The sequence below is a fragment of the Notechis scutatus genome, chromosome 10 (assembly GCF_049901735.1).
Source record: "Notechis scutatus isolate UNSWTSFEM ecotype Mainland chromosome 10, rNotScu1.2, whole genome shotgun sequence".
Classification (NCBI taxonomy): Eukaryota; Metazoa; Chordata; class Lepidosauria; order Squamata; family Elapidae; genus Notechis; species Notechis scutatus.
In genome coordinates this window covers 11,445,477-11,462,506 of record NC_142018.1, presented here as the reverse complement: position 1 = coordinate 11,462,506, position 17,030 = coordinate 11,445,477, and the positions used below count along the sequence as shown (strand labels likewise).

Sequence of the window (17,030 nt, the reverse complement as noted above, 5' to 3'; positions counted from 1 at the left end):
CTGGAAAACTCTCCTTGCAGAACTAAAATCTAAATTAGAAGAAGAAGAGAAGAAAACAGAGGAGAAAGATGAACAGGAACCAACCCATGTGTTAAAAACCCATCCTAAACTAAAAATGAAGGATAGAAAAATAATGTGCTGAGCCATCCCATACTTCATGACCCCTTTTAAGCTGGACTGTCGAGGAACTGAACCTGAGACCACCAGCCAATGTGGCAAGCATATTCCTGACAATAAAGAAGGCATCTCTCCATTTCTTCTACTTAAGATCATAGGTATCCATTCCTAATGGCAATGACACCAAATGATAAAACATGCCTTGTGGCATCCCAACATGTGTTTTGTCACTTGCCACTGAAGTGGGGGCATCTAGGGCAAAGATCTACCTAACTTCTATTTGGTGTGAGACTCCACACAGAATAATCCACTATCAGCAAAAACCACAATCTTGTACCAAGCTGCAAGTTAAACACAGAGGTGGTATTCATCAGGTTCTGACCAGTTCTGGAGAACCACGAGTGGAAATTTTGAGTAGTTCGGTGAACCGGCAAATCCCACCTCTGACTGGCCCCGCCCCCATCTATTCTCTGCCTCCCGAGTCCCAGATATCGGCTGGGTCTTCCTTGGTTGTCCTGCACAGGAGCTGGAAAGCAGGTTAGTGGGGTGAGGAGGGAATGGGATTATGCAGTAACCTTCCCCCAGGAGTGGGGAGGGAATGGAGATTTTGCAATATCCTTCTCCTGCCACGCCCACCAATCCACACCCACAGAACCGGTAGTACAAATTTTTGAATCCCACCACTGCTTAAACCCACCTAACGCAAGTTGGCAGCTAAATGTGGCCCACAACCCTACCTCCAGTTGCAACGAGCTAAGTCTCACTGTGGGTTAAAAAAAAAAGTATTCTCATTAGGAAGATGAAAAATGTTGGGTTTTTAAAATCACGCACAGTAGCAATTCTATGCTACTGTGCATTTTTTTAAACATATGCTTCTCAGTGTATTAGATTGTCTCTCTCTCCATTCAGTATTTGGTGTCCCGGTGACAACACAGTCTGAGACACAAAAATGAAAGAGAGAAACAATCATTAACAGCAGATAGTGATCCATCCATACCCTGATATTAATATCTACCAGTAGTGGTGTCCTTTCCTGTCCATAAAATGCCACATGTGTGTCCTGATTTTATTACACGTCAGATCTGAAGCCCCAGGCTGACTACGTTAAAGCTAGAAATACGAATCTAACTCAAGAAGTCAGAAGGTCAAATCTTGTTTCCCAAAGGAATTTAGAAGATTCCAAAATTATGCTTGTTTCCTTGTTTCAAACTGATGCACAGTTTGCTATTTTGGAAGGCCTTACAAACAGGTGAGGAGAATGCATCCTTACCACCTGCCATGTTGAATCAAGAGGGTTTTTTTTAAAAAAAAAACCTAACCTTTTAAAGAAACCATTGAAAACTGGAAACCAAGAAACCAAAGGATTATACAATCAAAAATATGATAGAACTGTGGTATTTCTTGGCCACTTCGTTACTGAACAAGGCTGCAAATGTCACGTTTTGTTCGCGAGAGTTTTTCTGACATTCTCTTCTTCTTTGTTGAAAAATATTTCAAAGCCAAATCTGCTTTCTTTGAGTTGAAGGAGAACAGGCAGGAAATATAAAATAAAGCAGGACAATTGCTCAGCACAACGCAGTGCTTCACCAAGTTGTCAGGAGGTGAGGGCCAGTTCCTTACCTGTCTGAATCTTCACCTGATCTCTGATTCTGGTACTGGTTCTGTGGGCAGGTAATTCTACTCTCTGTAGCAAAGGAATTGTACCTGCCAAGGAAGCAAAGAGAAGGTCTATTTACTTCTTCTATCAAAAACCCTTCCAGTGGTTCTCCTTTGAGCAGAAACAGATGCATCCAAAGGTCTGCTGTGCTTCTGTTCCTGCCAAAGAGAAGACAGGAACAGGTGGTCCTTGCTTAATGATGTTTGTTCAGAGACTGTTCAAATTTATGGTAACACTGAATAAGTGGTACTTATGACCAGGGGTGGGCTTAATTTTTTTTTAGCAATTTTCTGCCCGGTTGCTGGGTGGGTGTGGCCATGGTGGGCGTGGCCTAGTTGGCCTCCTGCACCGCAGAGGAGGGGGGGAGTTTTCTCCCTCCCAGGGCTCTGGAGGCTTTCCTCGAGCCTCCAAGAGGGCAAAAACAGTCTCCCCCGGGCTTTGAAGGCTAGGCTGGAACGGCCTGTCAGGCCTTGGAACTCAGGGGCCTGTTTTCTGGGCTTCTAGAGCTTCCAGGAGGAAAAAACCTCGGCTTCGGCCTCTTCCTGAAATGCCATTTTGCCTATGAGATCAAAAGGCCCCCCCCTGCCACTTACCTGGGATATAAAACGGGCCACATGGAGATTCCTGTGAGGGGAAGGCAACTACCTGTTCTGCGAGCCAGATGTAAAATTAACATCCAGTTCGCCTGAACCAGTGTGAACCGGTAGCAGCCCACCCCTGCTTATAACCAGTCCTTGGAAGTGAGACGATTGGCCTCGCTCCTGTGTGTCAACTCTGGAGCTGGCCTGACTGAGGCCATTTTGAGGCTCCAGGGTTGCCACAATGGAGATGGGGCTTAGGGAGGGGAGAATAGTGATAGCTGGGGTTTTGTAGCCAAAACAAAATAGTTTCCCCTGGGAACCAAGGATGTTCCCACAGGTGGTTGAAGAAAGGAGGGGTGCTGTTACCAAGAAACCAGGTCACACCCTGATTGGACCCTGTGACTGATTGTTTGGGGAAAGGGGAAAAGCTTTTACTTTTAATTAGGTGAAAAGCATGGGAACACTTAGAGTTGGTTTTCCATCAGGTCTGTGCCAATATGATATATCCAATAAAACTATCCTTTGAGGAACCTACCCACTTTGGAGTTTTGTTTGCTATGGGTGTATTACCTGGAACTCTGACACTGTGGCCATGTGATTGCAATTGCAATAGCACTTACACTTAGTGTTGTGAACTAAAGAAATGTAGTTAATAAAGATTCATTTGCATAGCAGGATCGTAATCCTGCACTTCCTATTGGCCCATATAATGGCAAGTTATGATTGGTTCATTCCGAGCAATCTGATTGGCTGTTGGCGGGCCGCGCCAAGATTAAATGCTATAACGCTATCCATTGGTTATCCAGATAGCAGCTTACTCTACAAAAGAGTGACTGCTAGCTGGGGGTTTTTGTCTCTGTTATGCTTGAGAATAAAGAGCTGAAGTTCAAGGTTTACAGTCTGGTCTCCGTTCATTAAACCCATGCCTCAAACCTAACACTTAGAGTGATTTACAGCCCTCTCTAAGTGGTTTACAGAGTCAGCCTCTTGCAAACCGCAACAATCTGGGTCCTCATTTTACCCACCTCGGAAGGATGGAAGGCTGAGTCAACCTTGAGCCTGGTGGGATTCGATCTGCCAAATTGCAATAGAACGGTGACATTTGGCAACCAGCCTATATTTCTGACCACTGCAGCATCCCACAATCACACGGTTTGTGATTTGTGTCCATCTCGACTGGCTTCTCACAAGCAAAATCAATGTGGAAGCCAGCAGAAAGTCAGAAGGATTCCATGAGGTCAACAGTATGATCCTCGCTTAATGATGGCGTTAAGATGGTCCCAATTACCATTGTTAGTAAGCAAGGACTACTCGTAGTTTGCAGCAAAATATGATCACATTGAACTTCATTTCAACCAGCAGGAATGCTTTGCCACAAACTTTATATGTTGTACACAACATTTTGTTATTCCCAAGACAGTTTTTTTTCTACTGAAAAAATTCACCTGGAAATATTCATATCCAATTCCTCCCTCTTGGGAATACTTAGAAGTTCACACTGGCTTCCAGTGGTACTCAGGCTGCTTTCCCCAGGCTGTAGTTCAGACCTGGAATAAAAATAAAATCCTGTCATGGAAGAGAATATTTGCAGCTCAGGGTTCAACTGCGGAGTCCTTGATGCTCACCTAGCTAATCAGACTAGCACTGACCATGTTACCTAGTTTGGTAATGAAATTCTGCAAGAAAACAACCAAGTTCTGAGACCAACAAGGACTTCACAAAAATAAGAATATTGGCAAATCTGTTCCTCTTAAACTTTGCTGCATAGTGTTCCCAGTAGAGGTGGTATTCAGCAGGTTTGGACCGGTTCTACAGAACCGGTAGTGGAAATTTTGAGAAGTTCGGAGAACCGGAAAATACCACCTCTGACTGGCCCAGCCAACCCCATCTATTCTCTGCCTCTCATTGAATCCCAGCTGATCATCTGGGTCTCCTTTGGTTGCCCTGCACAGGAAAATGGAGCTGGAAAGCAGGTTAGTGGGGTAGGAGGGAATGGGGATTTTGCAGTATTCTTCCCCTGCCATGCCCACCAAGCCACCCCCACCAAGCCAAGACATTCTCACAGAACTGGGAGTAAAAAAAATTGAATCCCACCACTGGTTCCCAGACCTTTTCCAGCAACCTCCAATTTTATTGGAGATTTTTATTCTTTTCCAGTTGTGCTTTATAAGTGCTTTTAAAGGCAAAACATTAAACTGCCACAAAAAGTCATACATTATTCTTGTTTTCTTTTTCTTTTTTTACTTTGTAGTCTTCTGTGACTCATTCCAAATGGAATGACGGGCATTATTTTCTAAAGTTATTACAGGTAGCCCTTGGTTTGTAACCATGCATTTAGTGATTGTTTGAAGTTACAACGGAGCTGAAAAAGGTGACTTATGACCAGTTTTCACATTTACAACCGTTGTAGTATCTTCACGGTCATGTAATCAAAATCCGGGCACTTGGCAACTGGCAAGTATTTATGATGGTTACACTGTCATTCATAACCTTCCAATCTGGCTTCCAACAGAAACAGTGTGGGAAGCCAGATTTGCTAAATGGCTGCATCTTTCACTTAACAATTGCAAGTGGTTTGCTTAACAATTGTGGCAAAAAAAAAAAAAAAAAGGTTGGAAAATGGGACAAAACTCTGTTAACAACCTAGGCCTTGCTTAGCCATGGAAATTTAGGGCTCTGTTGTAGGTCGTCAGTCGAGGAGTTGCAATACAAATCTTTTAGGAAGCAGGCTAGTGACGGGGTCCTCGGATATTTGTCCCCTTTCTCCTCTGTACCTTTTTGAGTCAAGACCCTCATTGTTGTCCAGGTGGAGGGATGTCCTGTACCCCATTCCTGGGTATACTTCAGTGTTTTCCCTGGTGAAAAAGGAAGACAGAAAGAGATTGGTCAGTATAGATGGAGAATTGGACGGGAGTTTGGTTGCTTTTCTCTTCCCTCCTCATCCTCATTCCCACCCCCTGTCTTTCTTTCTCTCTCTCTCTCTCTCTCTTTCTCTCTCTGTCTTTCTTTCTGTCTCTGTCTCTGTATCTCTCTGTCTCTCTCTGTCTCTCTCTCTGTGTGTGTGTGTCTCTCTTTCTGTCTCTCTCTCTCTCTCTCTGTCTGTCTCTCTTTTTTCCTGTTTCTCTCTCTCTTTCTTTCTGTCTCTCTTTCTGTCTCTGTCTCTGTATCTCTCTATCTCTCTCTGTGCATCTCTCGGTGTCTCTGTCTCTGTCTCTCTCTTTCTCTGTCTCTCTCTGTCTCTATCTATCTCTCTTCCTGTCTCTCTCTGTCTCTCTGTCTCTGTCTCTGTCTCTCTGTCTCTCTCTTTCTGTCTCTCTCTGTGTGTCTCTCTGTCTCTCTCTTTGTCTCTCTGTTTCTCTCTCTGTCTCTCTCTTTCTCTCTGGGTGTGTGTATTAGTTTGTAAGTGTATGGATAGAGAAACTATTCTTACTTTCGAAAACTGAACAGGAAGATTAATTAAAGTGCACAGTCAATGAAACCACCTTTTTGGATATGTTTCCATGGAGTCATAAGCCCTATGCTAAATATATTTGTTTTATGCTTTGTTGTTCCCGTAAAGCAAAGATGTTATTGATTTTTGAGGAATTATTTATAGCAACATTCCTCTAAGCCAGTCAGTTTTCTGGGCCTACAGGTCCCATTATCCTCAGCTAGCAAGGCCACCAGGGCTAGCACGCATGGGTTTGTTCATCATCCAAGAACTTTGGAAAACTCAAAATAAATATTTAACGGACACGCTTGTTGGGACTAAGGCAAGGATTTTCCAGGTGTGTTACTTGGAATTTTTCTTGTGGAATAATCTTGGTTTTCTGAGTGCTGAGGCTTCCTGAATTCTTACTTTTCTGTGGTTGGCTGATGATGGAAGAATTCTGTAGCTTTTGAGTCTGGATCTTTGGGTTTTCTTTCTCCATTGGAGACTTCATGTTTGTACTCCAGGACAGATCTGTTGAAAAAAAAAATGATTGTCTACCATAAAGATCCTGTTTCTCATTTTTATTTGTTTATGTATTTTTGCTTGTAAAAATTTATTGGCCATCCATCTTACTTCAAGGTAACTTACAATAGTAAAAGATAAATACTACATACATACATACATACATATAAAAATTTAAAAAATACTTTATTGAATACAAAAGATTAAAATATACAAATTTACAAAAGTAAAAAATAAAAAAAATCATACAAATAAACATCACAACATATTCTGTATTAAGAGACTAATCATATTTTCCTCTAATACATTTTGATAGTGATTTAAATATCTCATAGAAAGTATTAAATGGCAGTTACCTCCTATCCCTTGTAGAATAACTGTATTAATAGTATATAATACATAATAATCTATTATTACTATTGGATTATAACTGTGTATTTTTATAGATAAATCATTTATATAGCTTAGTCAAAGAGAGAGATGAATAAAACTAGTATTCTATAAATTCCTATCATTTAGCATATATATATATATATATATGATAGTATGTTCGATAGGTTCGTGATTTCCCCTTATTTTATGCATTCTTTTTTTTTTACCATCTATCTTGTAAGATAAAAACTATATAAACTGGCGTGGGAGGTGGTAGTTGATATATATATCCCTCCTTCCCTGTCTCTCTTTCCCATTTTTCCAACGAAACAACCATAGTTTATGTGTGGAGACAGCATCAGAGAAGTATGGTTGTTTCCCACTTGGCACTCAAAATTCTTGCAAAAAATATTTGCTTGAAACTGCCTTAAATTTATTGAACCTTCATGTTCAAAAGGGCTATAGCACAAAACATTTTGCGCATCAATCTAACAAAAGTGTTGTTTGGAAACGAGCTTACTTGTCAAAAAACGTGCGACTCTGCGTTTCATTCTTCTCACTGCTGTTAGAAAACAAGGGATGTTAGAAAACATGTATTAGAATGTTTTAATTTTAGAAACGTTCTTTTAGAAAACCTTTGTGATTTAAAATGATTTTTTTTCTCTTTAAGGTTAAAGAAGCTGTAAGAGTACAGTGAATTTTATTAATAGACATGGTGATAGTTTATAAAGCTTATTATGTGCAAATAGAAATACGTATTTTTTCAACAAGAAAGATAAAACTGCAATGGTTAAATCGATTGTACTATTTAAAGAGGAAAATATATTTATGTTTTTTTAGTTGGATATCACTTCTGGATTTCGTGTATATATAATGGCTAGTTATATATACTATGTCAAAAGTAAAAAGTTGAGGTTGTAATATTATCTTGTACTGTGCTAAAAAGAGTCGGAAATTAACATTTTCTCCTTTCTTCCCTTCTGCTTCATATTTTCTTTCCCCCTTTCTTTTTCCTTCCCTTAATTTCCTATTTTTCTTTTTCTTTGTATTTTATACATTGATAAAACAAAAAAGTTATATTTAAAAAATAAAGAAAACATTTCTTCATCCTTTCTACTTCCTTCCTAAACCCTCAACTGACCAATAACTAACCTCCTATTGTTGGTTGGGATGTCCATAGAGAAGGAGGAGCATCAAAATAGTTAAGACTTCAGCCTGTCACTGCACAATGGAAGCCCCATCCATTTATATGCATGGCATTCAGACACCAATTGCCAGCCTTGAAATTCAGAAAACACCAGTTGAATCCATTGCACATTCTTCAGTGAGCTGTAGAAGTCCCACCAATGTCCTGTCCCCTAGTCATCTATAGTCTGTTTCATGGGGCATTCAAAACATCTCAGGTTCATCACTGAGGCTTCAAAAGCTGCCAAGTTACTCCTTTTCTCCTTAATTTTTCAAAACAGAATTGACAGTAACGGTTCACTCTAGCAACTTAGAATCATAGAGCTGGAAGTGATCTTGGAGGTCTTCTATTCAAACTCCCTGCCCAAAACAGGAGATCTTAAGCCACCCTGGTTAAATGGTTGTCCAGTCTATTCTTGAAAACCTGCAACGATGGAGCGACCCACAACTCTGGAAGGAAAGCTGTTCCATTGATTAATTGACCAGGATTGATTAATTGACCAGGAATGTCTTTAGTTCCAGCTTGGCTCTCTCTTTAATGCTTCCACCCATTGCTTCTTGTCCTTTATAGCTTTAGAGAATATTTTGGATTCATGTGGACTTTACCTTCTCTTTGGAGAAGTAGGGACCCTGGGGACAGAATCATGTCCAGGACTCATTTCATACTTCTCGTCTGACTTGTTACTGGAAAAAGAAAATGAAATTATGGTTGAATAAAGCATGGAGGTTGGCTAAAAGAATCATACTGAGAAATTGAAGGTGTGATATTATTCTAGATGTTGAGGAATGAGAGCCAGTTGGTCTAATGGTTAAGGCGTGAATCTAAAAACCAGGAGCTTGGGATTTCTAGTCCTGCCGAAGCCATGAAAGCTGTCTGGGTGACTTTGGGCCAGCCCACAATCACAGTTTTGGATGACAAGCCAGCCAAGCTAATTCAGGAGTGGGATTCTATCGGTTCGGACCGGTTCTATAGAACCGGTTGTTATGATTCTGCACAGCTCAGAGAACCAGCAAATCATGCCCCTGGCTGGCCCTGCCCCTCTCCATCTGTCCCTCCCCACCCAGTCACTCCTTATTGTGCATGCACAACAGTGCGGGCATGCCCGACATCGCTGACTGCGTTCTTTCCTGCCCACCCCCATGCTCCATTTTTTTCCTTCCTGAGTCCCAGGGAAGCCTTCTGGGAACAAAAATGCCCCCGAGGAGGCTCCCCTGAGGCCCAGAAGGCCCAAAAAATGAGGGGGGCTGCCCCCCAAAAGAAGAAGCCATGCCCACCCAGTCACATGACCACACTCACCTAGCCATACCCACCTAGCCATGCCCACAGAACTGGTTGTTACAAAATTTGAATCCCACCCCTGAGTCAATTCCTGTTGCAACTAATGGATCACACTCAGTTGATCCGGAAAAAAAGCAGACCCTGCAATTGAACATGTCCCCAGTTTAACCAAAAGAAAATTAAAAGACATCTTACTCCTTAAAACACACACACAGCTTGAAAATTCCTAAATAAACCAACCAACCTAGGATACTGTATCTGGGGTTTGTCATGGACATTACCTGCTCTCCACAGGTGTAGAGTAGTTGAATGAAGTTTCAAGGTGGGGTTCTGAGGCCACATTTCTGCTGCTGTTTGTATCAACACTACAAAAGCAAAGGAAAAAAGCATTCTTTAATATGGAGTCAAGTTATTAGTAGGTAAAAGTTGCTACGATATGTATTTTTTGTAATCCATCTATTTTTTGTAATCTTCATATTGATTGTCAATAGGCTTTGAAGTCAATTCCAAGTGATGGTCCTGAGCTATAAAACTTATCTGTCTTGAATTTGTTGAACCTATTTTTCTCTGAGCCTGACATTTTGATTCAGTGATGTTGTGCATTTGCTAAATGAAAATATGGGAACTGTCCACAGATATTGCTTAAGTACAATTTTGATCAGCCCCAATCAGCAAGATAAGTGAAGGATGCTGGGAGCTGTAGTTCAGCAACCTCTGGAGAACTTCTAGAGGAGAGTTTCCCATCTCTATGGAGACCTTAGTGTGATGGGATGCTTCCTTAATGTAATATGGATATTGAACGCGGGAGATATATCTTTTTTGTAATTGGCAGTGGCTATAATCTGATCATGATAGCAGCTTGAAATTGAAGTTTACACCTGCGAGCTTAATTGCTACTTTAATCATCACATTATTTTACTTGATGGATGGTAATGTACTATTTTAAAGTAATTTGGCACACTTAAGTTGTCAACAGCAGTGTTATTATGCCATCACACTGACTACCTGTCCATAAAAATCTTTCAAAATTATTTTCTCATTTAAATGAAATTTCAAGGCAAATTAATGTTTTGCAGCCAGGTTGATGACCATATTATTGAATGGGGGGGAAAAATAACACATTATACTAACTTGGTTCTCACAGAAGTATTGGCCAATCTTGATTCATTCTGGGGAGACTCTGAGGTTCTTCTTTCTCCGTTAGTGCTGACAACAAACCCAAAACAGTCTGGTTAGTTTGCATATTGTGATTCCTCTACAAACCATGGAATTACTAATCCAACTAAATTCCCTTTTTACAATTCTGTAATCCCTTCATCCGGGAAAGAGTTGGGGTGAATGGATGGAGCTGAGCATTTACTGGCCCTTCGTGATTCCTACACAGAGTTCACAGCAGATATTTTTTTCCTTGCGTTGTACGACAAATATCTGCCGCTACCTAGGATTGAACTCTTAGCCTTTGAAGTGGAAAGCAACATTATTTCCACTAGGCCACCACACCACTCTGCATATACTAATCCAACTGAGAAAGATTAATCTTAGTCAAGCAAAATCGAAGTTTAAACCCACTGCATGTCATAGTGCAAAGTTGTTGGATGCATACGTTTTAGGGCATGGGATGATAAAATACGAATATTAAAAGCTGGAAAAGGAGATGTAGTATTTTAATTTTTTTTAGGGTGGCTTTGTTAGTTCAGAAGAGTAAAACTCTACACCAGTGTCTGATAAAAACCCTTCTAATGTTCTGTCTTTAATTATTTGAAATTATGGATTTCAAAAAGAACTCAACCATTTCAAGCAAATACTAATACAAAAGTTCATCTCATCACAAATACTTGTATAATGTTGAGAAAGTATTATGCACTTGATAAGTGACTGGCCGATAATCCGACGTTGCCTGGGTGTTTATTTATCCCAATCCTGTATTAGACAGGAAAATCCTATAGACGGGACTCACACTGTTGTACTGTCTCTCACACAGCATCACAATTCTTTTATTCCTCCACAAGACTGAGCCCCCTTGTGGAGTACTGTGAAGCCATTACCATGGCAAGTCCACTGTGCTGTACAGTAGAAGCCATTTTAAGGCACGTAGGCTCCCAAGGAGTGTTAGAGGTGTCTTACCCCCACAGTATTTATTTCCAGAGGGTAAGTCATCTATGTACCAAGTTTGGTTGAAATTTCTCAAGACGTTCCAGAGTTATGCTGGAACATACACATCTGTTTATATATATAAATTGGGGTGTATATATATTATATAATATAATAATATAAAGAAGAAAGATAAATGTAAATACTAGAGGAAGCAAATAATGATGGTGATGGTAGATCATAATAGCAATGACAAGAATAAGAGTAACGGGTTATCTACCTCTTCCCACGACTGTTGAACCAGGCAGAGGCAGGTACGGTCTGACTTCTGGATCTTGGACCAAAGTCATCTGGTACATCAATCCTTTCAAGAAAAGAAAAGGCCCTTCAGATAAAATATATAGTTCCTCTTGCCTCTCTATTGTTAGAATAGAAGACATTTCTGCTCACATTGGCAAGGACTACAATCTTACTTACTTCTTAGCCACAATGGCTGATACCTCCTGTGCTGGACTTCTGCAAACAGACAAGATTGTGATTATATATTAAAAAAAATGAAAACTCCTTTGTGTTCAAAAGATCAGGGTCTCCATTTAAGAATACATTCATTGTTTTGTGAATTAAAGTTATTGAATAAAATAGAATCACTTAACAAATTGCTATAAATAGAATCACTTAACAAATTGCTATAAAATAGAATCACTTAACAAATTGCTATAATAAGTCTTTATTGAATAGCCCTTGGGCCATATCAAAGTGCAAAGTTCCAGCAACAATTTGTTACTAAAATTTAATAAAAGCAATTCAAAATGAAATTTGATAAAATACTATTTAAAATGGAACTTGATAAAATAAAATTTAAAATGGAATCTAAACAAAATACGATTTAAGATGAAATAGTAATAAAATACAATCCAAAATAAAATTGTAATAATGTACAATAATTTAAGATATAGATAAAATATAATAACATTATGTTTCGGAGTCGCCCTTCCAATCTACCCCAATCAATCCCACATATGCAGATCTCAACCGAATCATTTTGTTTAAATACTGTGCTACTTTAAATGTTACTTTCAAGTTCTGGACGGACATAAGGTAGGTTATTTTGATATGGGTATCCCAATGGGATATTGTTCTCCTGTTACACAAGAGATAGGAAGACCACAGCTTCTTAGAATTGCTATAAAAACTGCAGCTTTTCTTTTCTAAATTTCATCGTTTTGTTTTGTGAATTAAAGTTATTTAATAGAATCTGATATGAACACTGGTGCTGTCCATGAAGAATAGGCCTTGCATCCTAGCTTATGTTCTTTGCTATCACTTTCTCCATAACAACATCTGCAAACATTATATAATTGTACTGTATACAATTGTATATACTTTTTACAGCTCTGAGACTTGATCTATCTTTACTACCTGTAGTCCGATCAGAATAACTTCTCCAAATGTCTTTCAATTCTGCTAGATTGCCTCTGGAATTAAGAGTTACCTATCCTATACAGGTAATCCTTGGTTAACAATGGCAATTCAGCCTGGAATTTTTGTCACTAAGTGATATGGTCAGAAAGCATGATGTCATGTAACTGCATTGCTTTGCAACAGCAATTTCAGTGCTTCAGGTTGTCATTTTTAAGTGAATCCTGCACCATTGTCAAGAGCAATTTCATGTGGTCACCACTGGCGATTTCCTGCTGGCTTCCCCATTGGTTTTGCTTGTCAGATGCTGCAGGGAACATATGGCAAACACATGATCACAGGATGCTACAATGTCATAACTGTAAACTGGTCCCTGAGTGCTGGGATCGTGATCACATGACTATGAAGATGCTGTGATGGCCAGAACCTCAAGGACCGGTTATACATCCAGTTGTTCAGTCCTGTCCTAAGTCTCAATGGTCACTGAATAAATGGTTATTAAGTGAGGACCATCTATATAAATGCTTTACTATTTTTTCAGCTATAGTAATGGTATTGATTTTCTGAATGTTGTGTTTGTATTTTCTTGGACTGCAATAAAAATTCATTGATAGCCTCACACTGTAATGAACAGGAACACATATTCAATTTTGCTGCTATTGGGTGATACACTCAAATTAGTAATTACAGGGGAACCTTTCTGAATTATTTGAATTGGGGTGGAATTTTTGGAATAATGAAATAAGAATATGCGATGAAATTGCAAATGTGACAGATAAAAGTATAACGTATAATGAATATGAAGATATGAGAATTATTTAAAGTAAAAAGAAATAAGTTAAGAAATGAATAGAAAATATATGAAATAAAAGTATTTGAGAAAATTTATAGAAAATATGTAATGTAATGATGTGATATGAAATCAAAAGATGAATATGTAATCAAGGTCATGTTTGTATGGATATGTGAAAACCTGGAATCATGCTGTTCACTAAAAAAAGATGTTTTTGAAATGTGAAAAAATAAAAAACTTTTTACAAAAAAAATTTTTTTTTGCCGCCATTAAGATTGTTGGACGAGCAGGCACAAAAACAGCCAGGGAAGTGATTGAAGCCTGGAAAATGGGCCTTTCATCAGTCAACGGGAATGGTGATTTACCACCAGCCTATCAAGTACTTAGAAGGCGAGGGCTGGGCAGCACAAGCAAATGGCAGCCGACCATCAACACACCCCAATCAACATCTAAAAAGCCACAAGCAACAGGCACTATAAATTCCACACACAGAACAGCTAGCACTCTGCTAGAGGGAAGTTCCCTGAAGGTAGGCTCCAGCCTGAGTCCAAAATCTCAAAAGACAAAATTTCTGGTTCCAGTGACCAACTCAGATTGGATCCTGCAACTTCATCCTGGGACACAGCCTTCATTCGTACTATGGATTTTTTTAAAAAAATTTACCCTCCAGTTTTCTTTGCCGCTGAAAGGACATAGGAGCGTTCTCTGCCGGCCGTTCGTCTCAGGACACTACTAGCAGCTTCTGTCCTACAAAACAAGGGATGAAAAAGGAGATAAAACTCTGGGTCATTAAAAAAAAAACCCGCAGGTTCTATTCTGGCGCCATCTCTAAGTTCCTCCTCTTTTCCATCAGCTGTTAGCTTTTTACTTGCAAATAATTTTTCTAATGAAAGACTGTTCCATCCAATTGCTCTTCAGCCTGAGTTAGAATAAAGCAATGTCAGAGATTGGTTTAATGTTAGAAGATTAACTCTGTCTTTAAATCCTTGGGAACAACAGGATCTGTGCAATAGGGATGTTCAATGAGTTGTGTATTGACTTAATGTCACTCTAAGTCTGAATTTCAACTGATTCAAGAAATCCATCCAGATTCCCGCTAAAAGTTTCTTCTTGCAGTCTGGAAAGGGAGAGAAGATGGTGCCGAAAGGAAGAAAATGAGAATTAGAAATAAAATGGTCAACCCTCCAACTTGTTTTTGCTCTAGCTCCACTCTTTGACTCAACTCTACCCCCACGTGGTACCCAACAGATTGTCTGAAGTTTAATACGCATCTTCATCCAATAGTCATTATGCTCATATTTATAAAGCTCTCAAGCTTTCCAGACTGAACTTTACTTGTCTTTAACCTAACTGACAACTTGGGAAGGAAAGGGTGGGGAAGGAAGGATTGGAATGGTTGAAGACCGTAACTCAACAGGAGGGAAGGCACCTGCATGGCATGTAATAAAAAGACATCAAAAATGGGAATCTCCAGGTGGGCTGGTGGACAATTCCTTACAGGTTGACAGTACTAAATTAGCTGGACCAAGGATATGATTCCTTAGGAAGCCGCTTCCTCTGTTCCCAGCTGTGGAACTTCTGGATGCATTTATTTGTTAGATAAAAAGCGAAGGCTCGAGACCTCATCCAGAACCACTACATCCCTGACTTTGATATAGATGACACTGACAATGTTACCTGGTTTGGTAATGAAACGTCTGCAAGAAAACCACCAAGCTAAGAGAATCCAAGGATCCCACAGTTCTCCCCTTCCCCCTCCTCTCTACAAATCCTATTCCCTTCTAACATTGATGACGTTACCTACTTGGGTAAAGAAATGTCTGCAAGAAAACCACCAAACTCAAAGAATTCACGGATCCCACAGTCCTCCTCCTTTCCTTCCTTCCCACCCATCTCCCCTCTACCAACCCTATTCCCTTCTAACACTGATGGTGTTACCTACTTGGGTAAAGAAATGTCTGCAAGAATTTAAGAACATAGTGTGTATTTTAAGAATGTACCAAGCAGAATTCAATTGGAAGTTATGTGTTATATTGAATGTTATAATTGTAAAGGCATAAATTGAAGTTTAAATAAGAGTTGAATGGACAAAATTAAAAGATACAAAGGTGTCCTACAGGGGAAACTTTGTTTAATGAGAAAAGAAAATATGAAATTGAAACAGGACAGACAAAAATATAAATACAATTATTAGAAAGACATTGAAACCTAGAAAAAGATATATAATTGAATTTAGATAGGTATGAGATAATTAAAAACAAGGTTGAGAAAACTAAGGGAGGGGGGAAATTATGGAGAAAATGTTAAAATAGTAATAAGATATGGAATAGAACACAAAGGCGAATGTGAAATTGAGTTTGTGCCTGTATGGAGAAGTGATAACCCGGGATCATGCTATTCTCAAAAAAAGATATTTTATTTGTATTATGTTTTGTGAAAACCCAAATAAAATTTATATATATATAAAAAAAAAAGAAATGTCTGCAAGAAAACCATCAAGCTTAGAGGACCCCAGAATCCCAGACTTTATCAAGGTACCTCTTTTTCTGCTCCTCTGGAGAAACAGAGGGTTGTCCATCTGCTGGGTAGGAGAGTTCACGCTTAATATTGTAGGGAGCTCTGAAGCACAGATAAAAGAGAAAGTGGGAGGTGAGATTCCCCCCAATTACTCACCAAGAAACTAATCTTCAGCTGAAGGTTGAAGGATGACTCTTATCTATGCTTCCAGTTTGGCCCAGCAGCTGGCCCCACTACTACCTCTTTACTTTTGAGATACTCACAGTTTTTTGTAATCCTCAGTGGACATCTTGGGCCCTTGGGTGGTGGGGGAGGTCTGACTTGGGCTCTTGACACTGAAAAAAAAGAGGGGTTACATCAAGAGATTCGATAAAAAGAGAGGGGCTGCTGGATGAAAGAGACACCCAGGAGTGGGCTTCAAACTTTTTAGCAGCCCTAATGACCGGCTGGGTGGGCATGGCGAGGTGGTCATGCAACTAGGTGGGTGTGGCCAACTCAACATCGCTTCTTTGCCCTAATTACCTAAAAAAAAAAAGATAATATACCAAAAAGTTGTTCATTATTTCATGCATTGAATATTTAAATGAAAGACTCGGTGAAACCAGGCTGAATAGCAGTGACTGTGAGAGGGATCTTGGAGTCTTAGTGGAGTTTCTGGTGAGTTACGTGATTCTTATTATTTGGGAATTAGTCCCCCTCGGAGGCAAGTGGCTATGTTATCTGATTTTCTCAATGGCTCTCCCTCGCAAGTGCTGAGTGGATTGTTCATCTAGCTTGCAACACTTTTATGAGGTGTGAAATGCTCTTGGCTGAACGCCCAGAAGTTCAATCGAGCCTATTAAGAGCTGCCTGTCTTTCTGAGGTAATTGGGGGCTCTCCGAGCCCTGCAGAGTCTTAGCTAGGGACACTCCCAAGACCCCAGCAGCCCACCCCTGCTTACACCCCAAAATTAATGGGGAAAGCAGAGAGACAGGCTGTTTCAAAATCAGCCATTGGTCCCTCTGCAGTATTTTAATGTCATTGTTGTAAATAAGCATTTTTATTTTATTTTAAAAGCAGATTTCTGCATTTCCTTTTGATGTATG

General features: G+C 39.7%; 1 protein-coding gene across 5 annotated transcripts in view; it reads right to left on the bottom strand.

The window, feature by feature from the left end:
* ZNF185 (zinc finger protein 185 with LIM domain) overlaps window positions 1–17,030 on the bottom strand; it is a 59,731-nt gene that overhangs the window by 14,808 nt on the left and 27,893 nt on the right. For 3 of the 5 annotated variants that reach the window (XM_026674680.2, XM_026674679.2, XM_087972111.1), the window contains exons 7-19: window positions 16,209–16,280; window positions 15,967–16,047; window positions 14,092–14,175; window positions 11,694–11,732; window positions 11,497–11,580; window positions 10,257–10,331; window positions 9,407–9,490; window positions 8,453–8,530; window positions 7,182–7,220; window positions 6,194–6,298; window positions 5,130–5,210; window positions 3,801–3,902; window positions 1,738–1,821 (exon numbers count right to left, since the gene is read on the bottom strand). In XM_026674680.2, coding sequence (XP_026530465.2) covers window positions 1,738–1,821; window positions 3,801–3,902; window positions 5,130–5,210; window positions 6,194–6,298; window positions 7,182–7,220; window positions 8,453–8,530; window positions 9,407–9,490; window positions 10,257–10,331; window positions 11,497–11,580; window positions 11,694–11,732; window positions 14,092–14,175; window positions 15,967–16,047; window positions 16,209–16,280 — 1,008 coding nt within the window. The remainder of the gene's footprint in view (window positions 1–1,737; window positions 1,822–3,800; window positions 3,903–5,129; window positions 5,211–6,193; window positions 6,299–7,181; window positions 7,221–8,452; window positions 8,531–9,406; window positions 9,491–10,256; window positions 10,332–11,496; window positions 11,581–11,693; window positions 11,733–14,091; window positions 14,176–15,966; window positions 16,048–16,208; window positions 16,281–17,030) is intronic. The other 2 variants (XM_087972114.1, XM_087972113.1) reach the window with 1 other exon arrangement.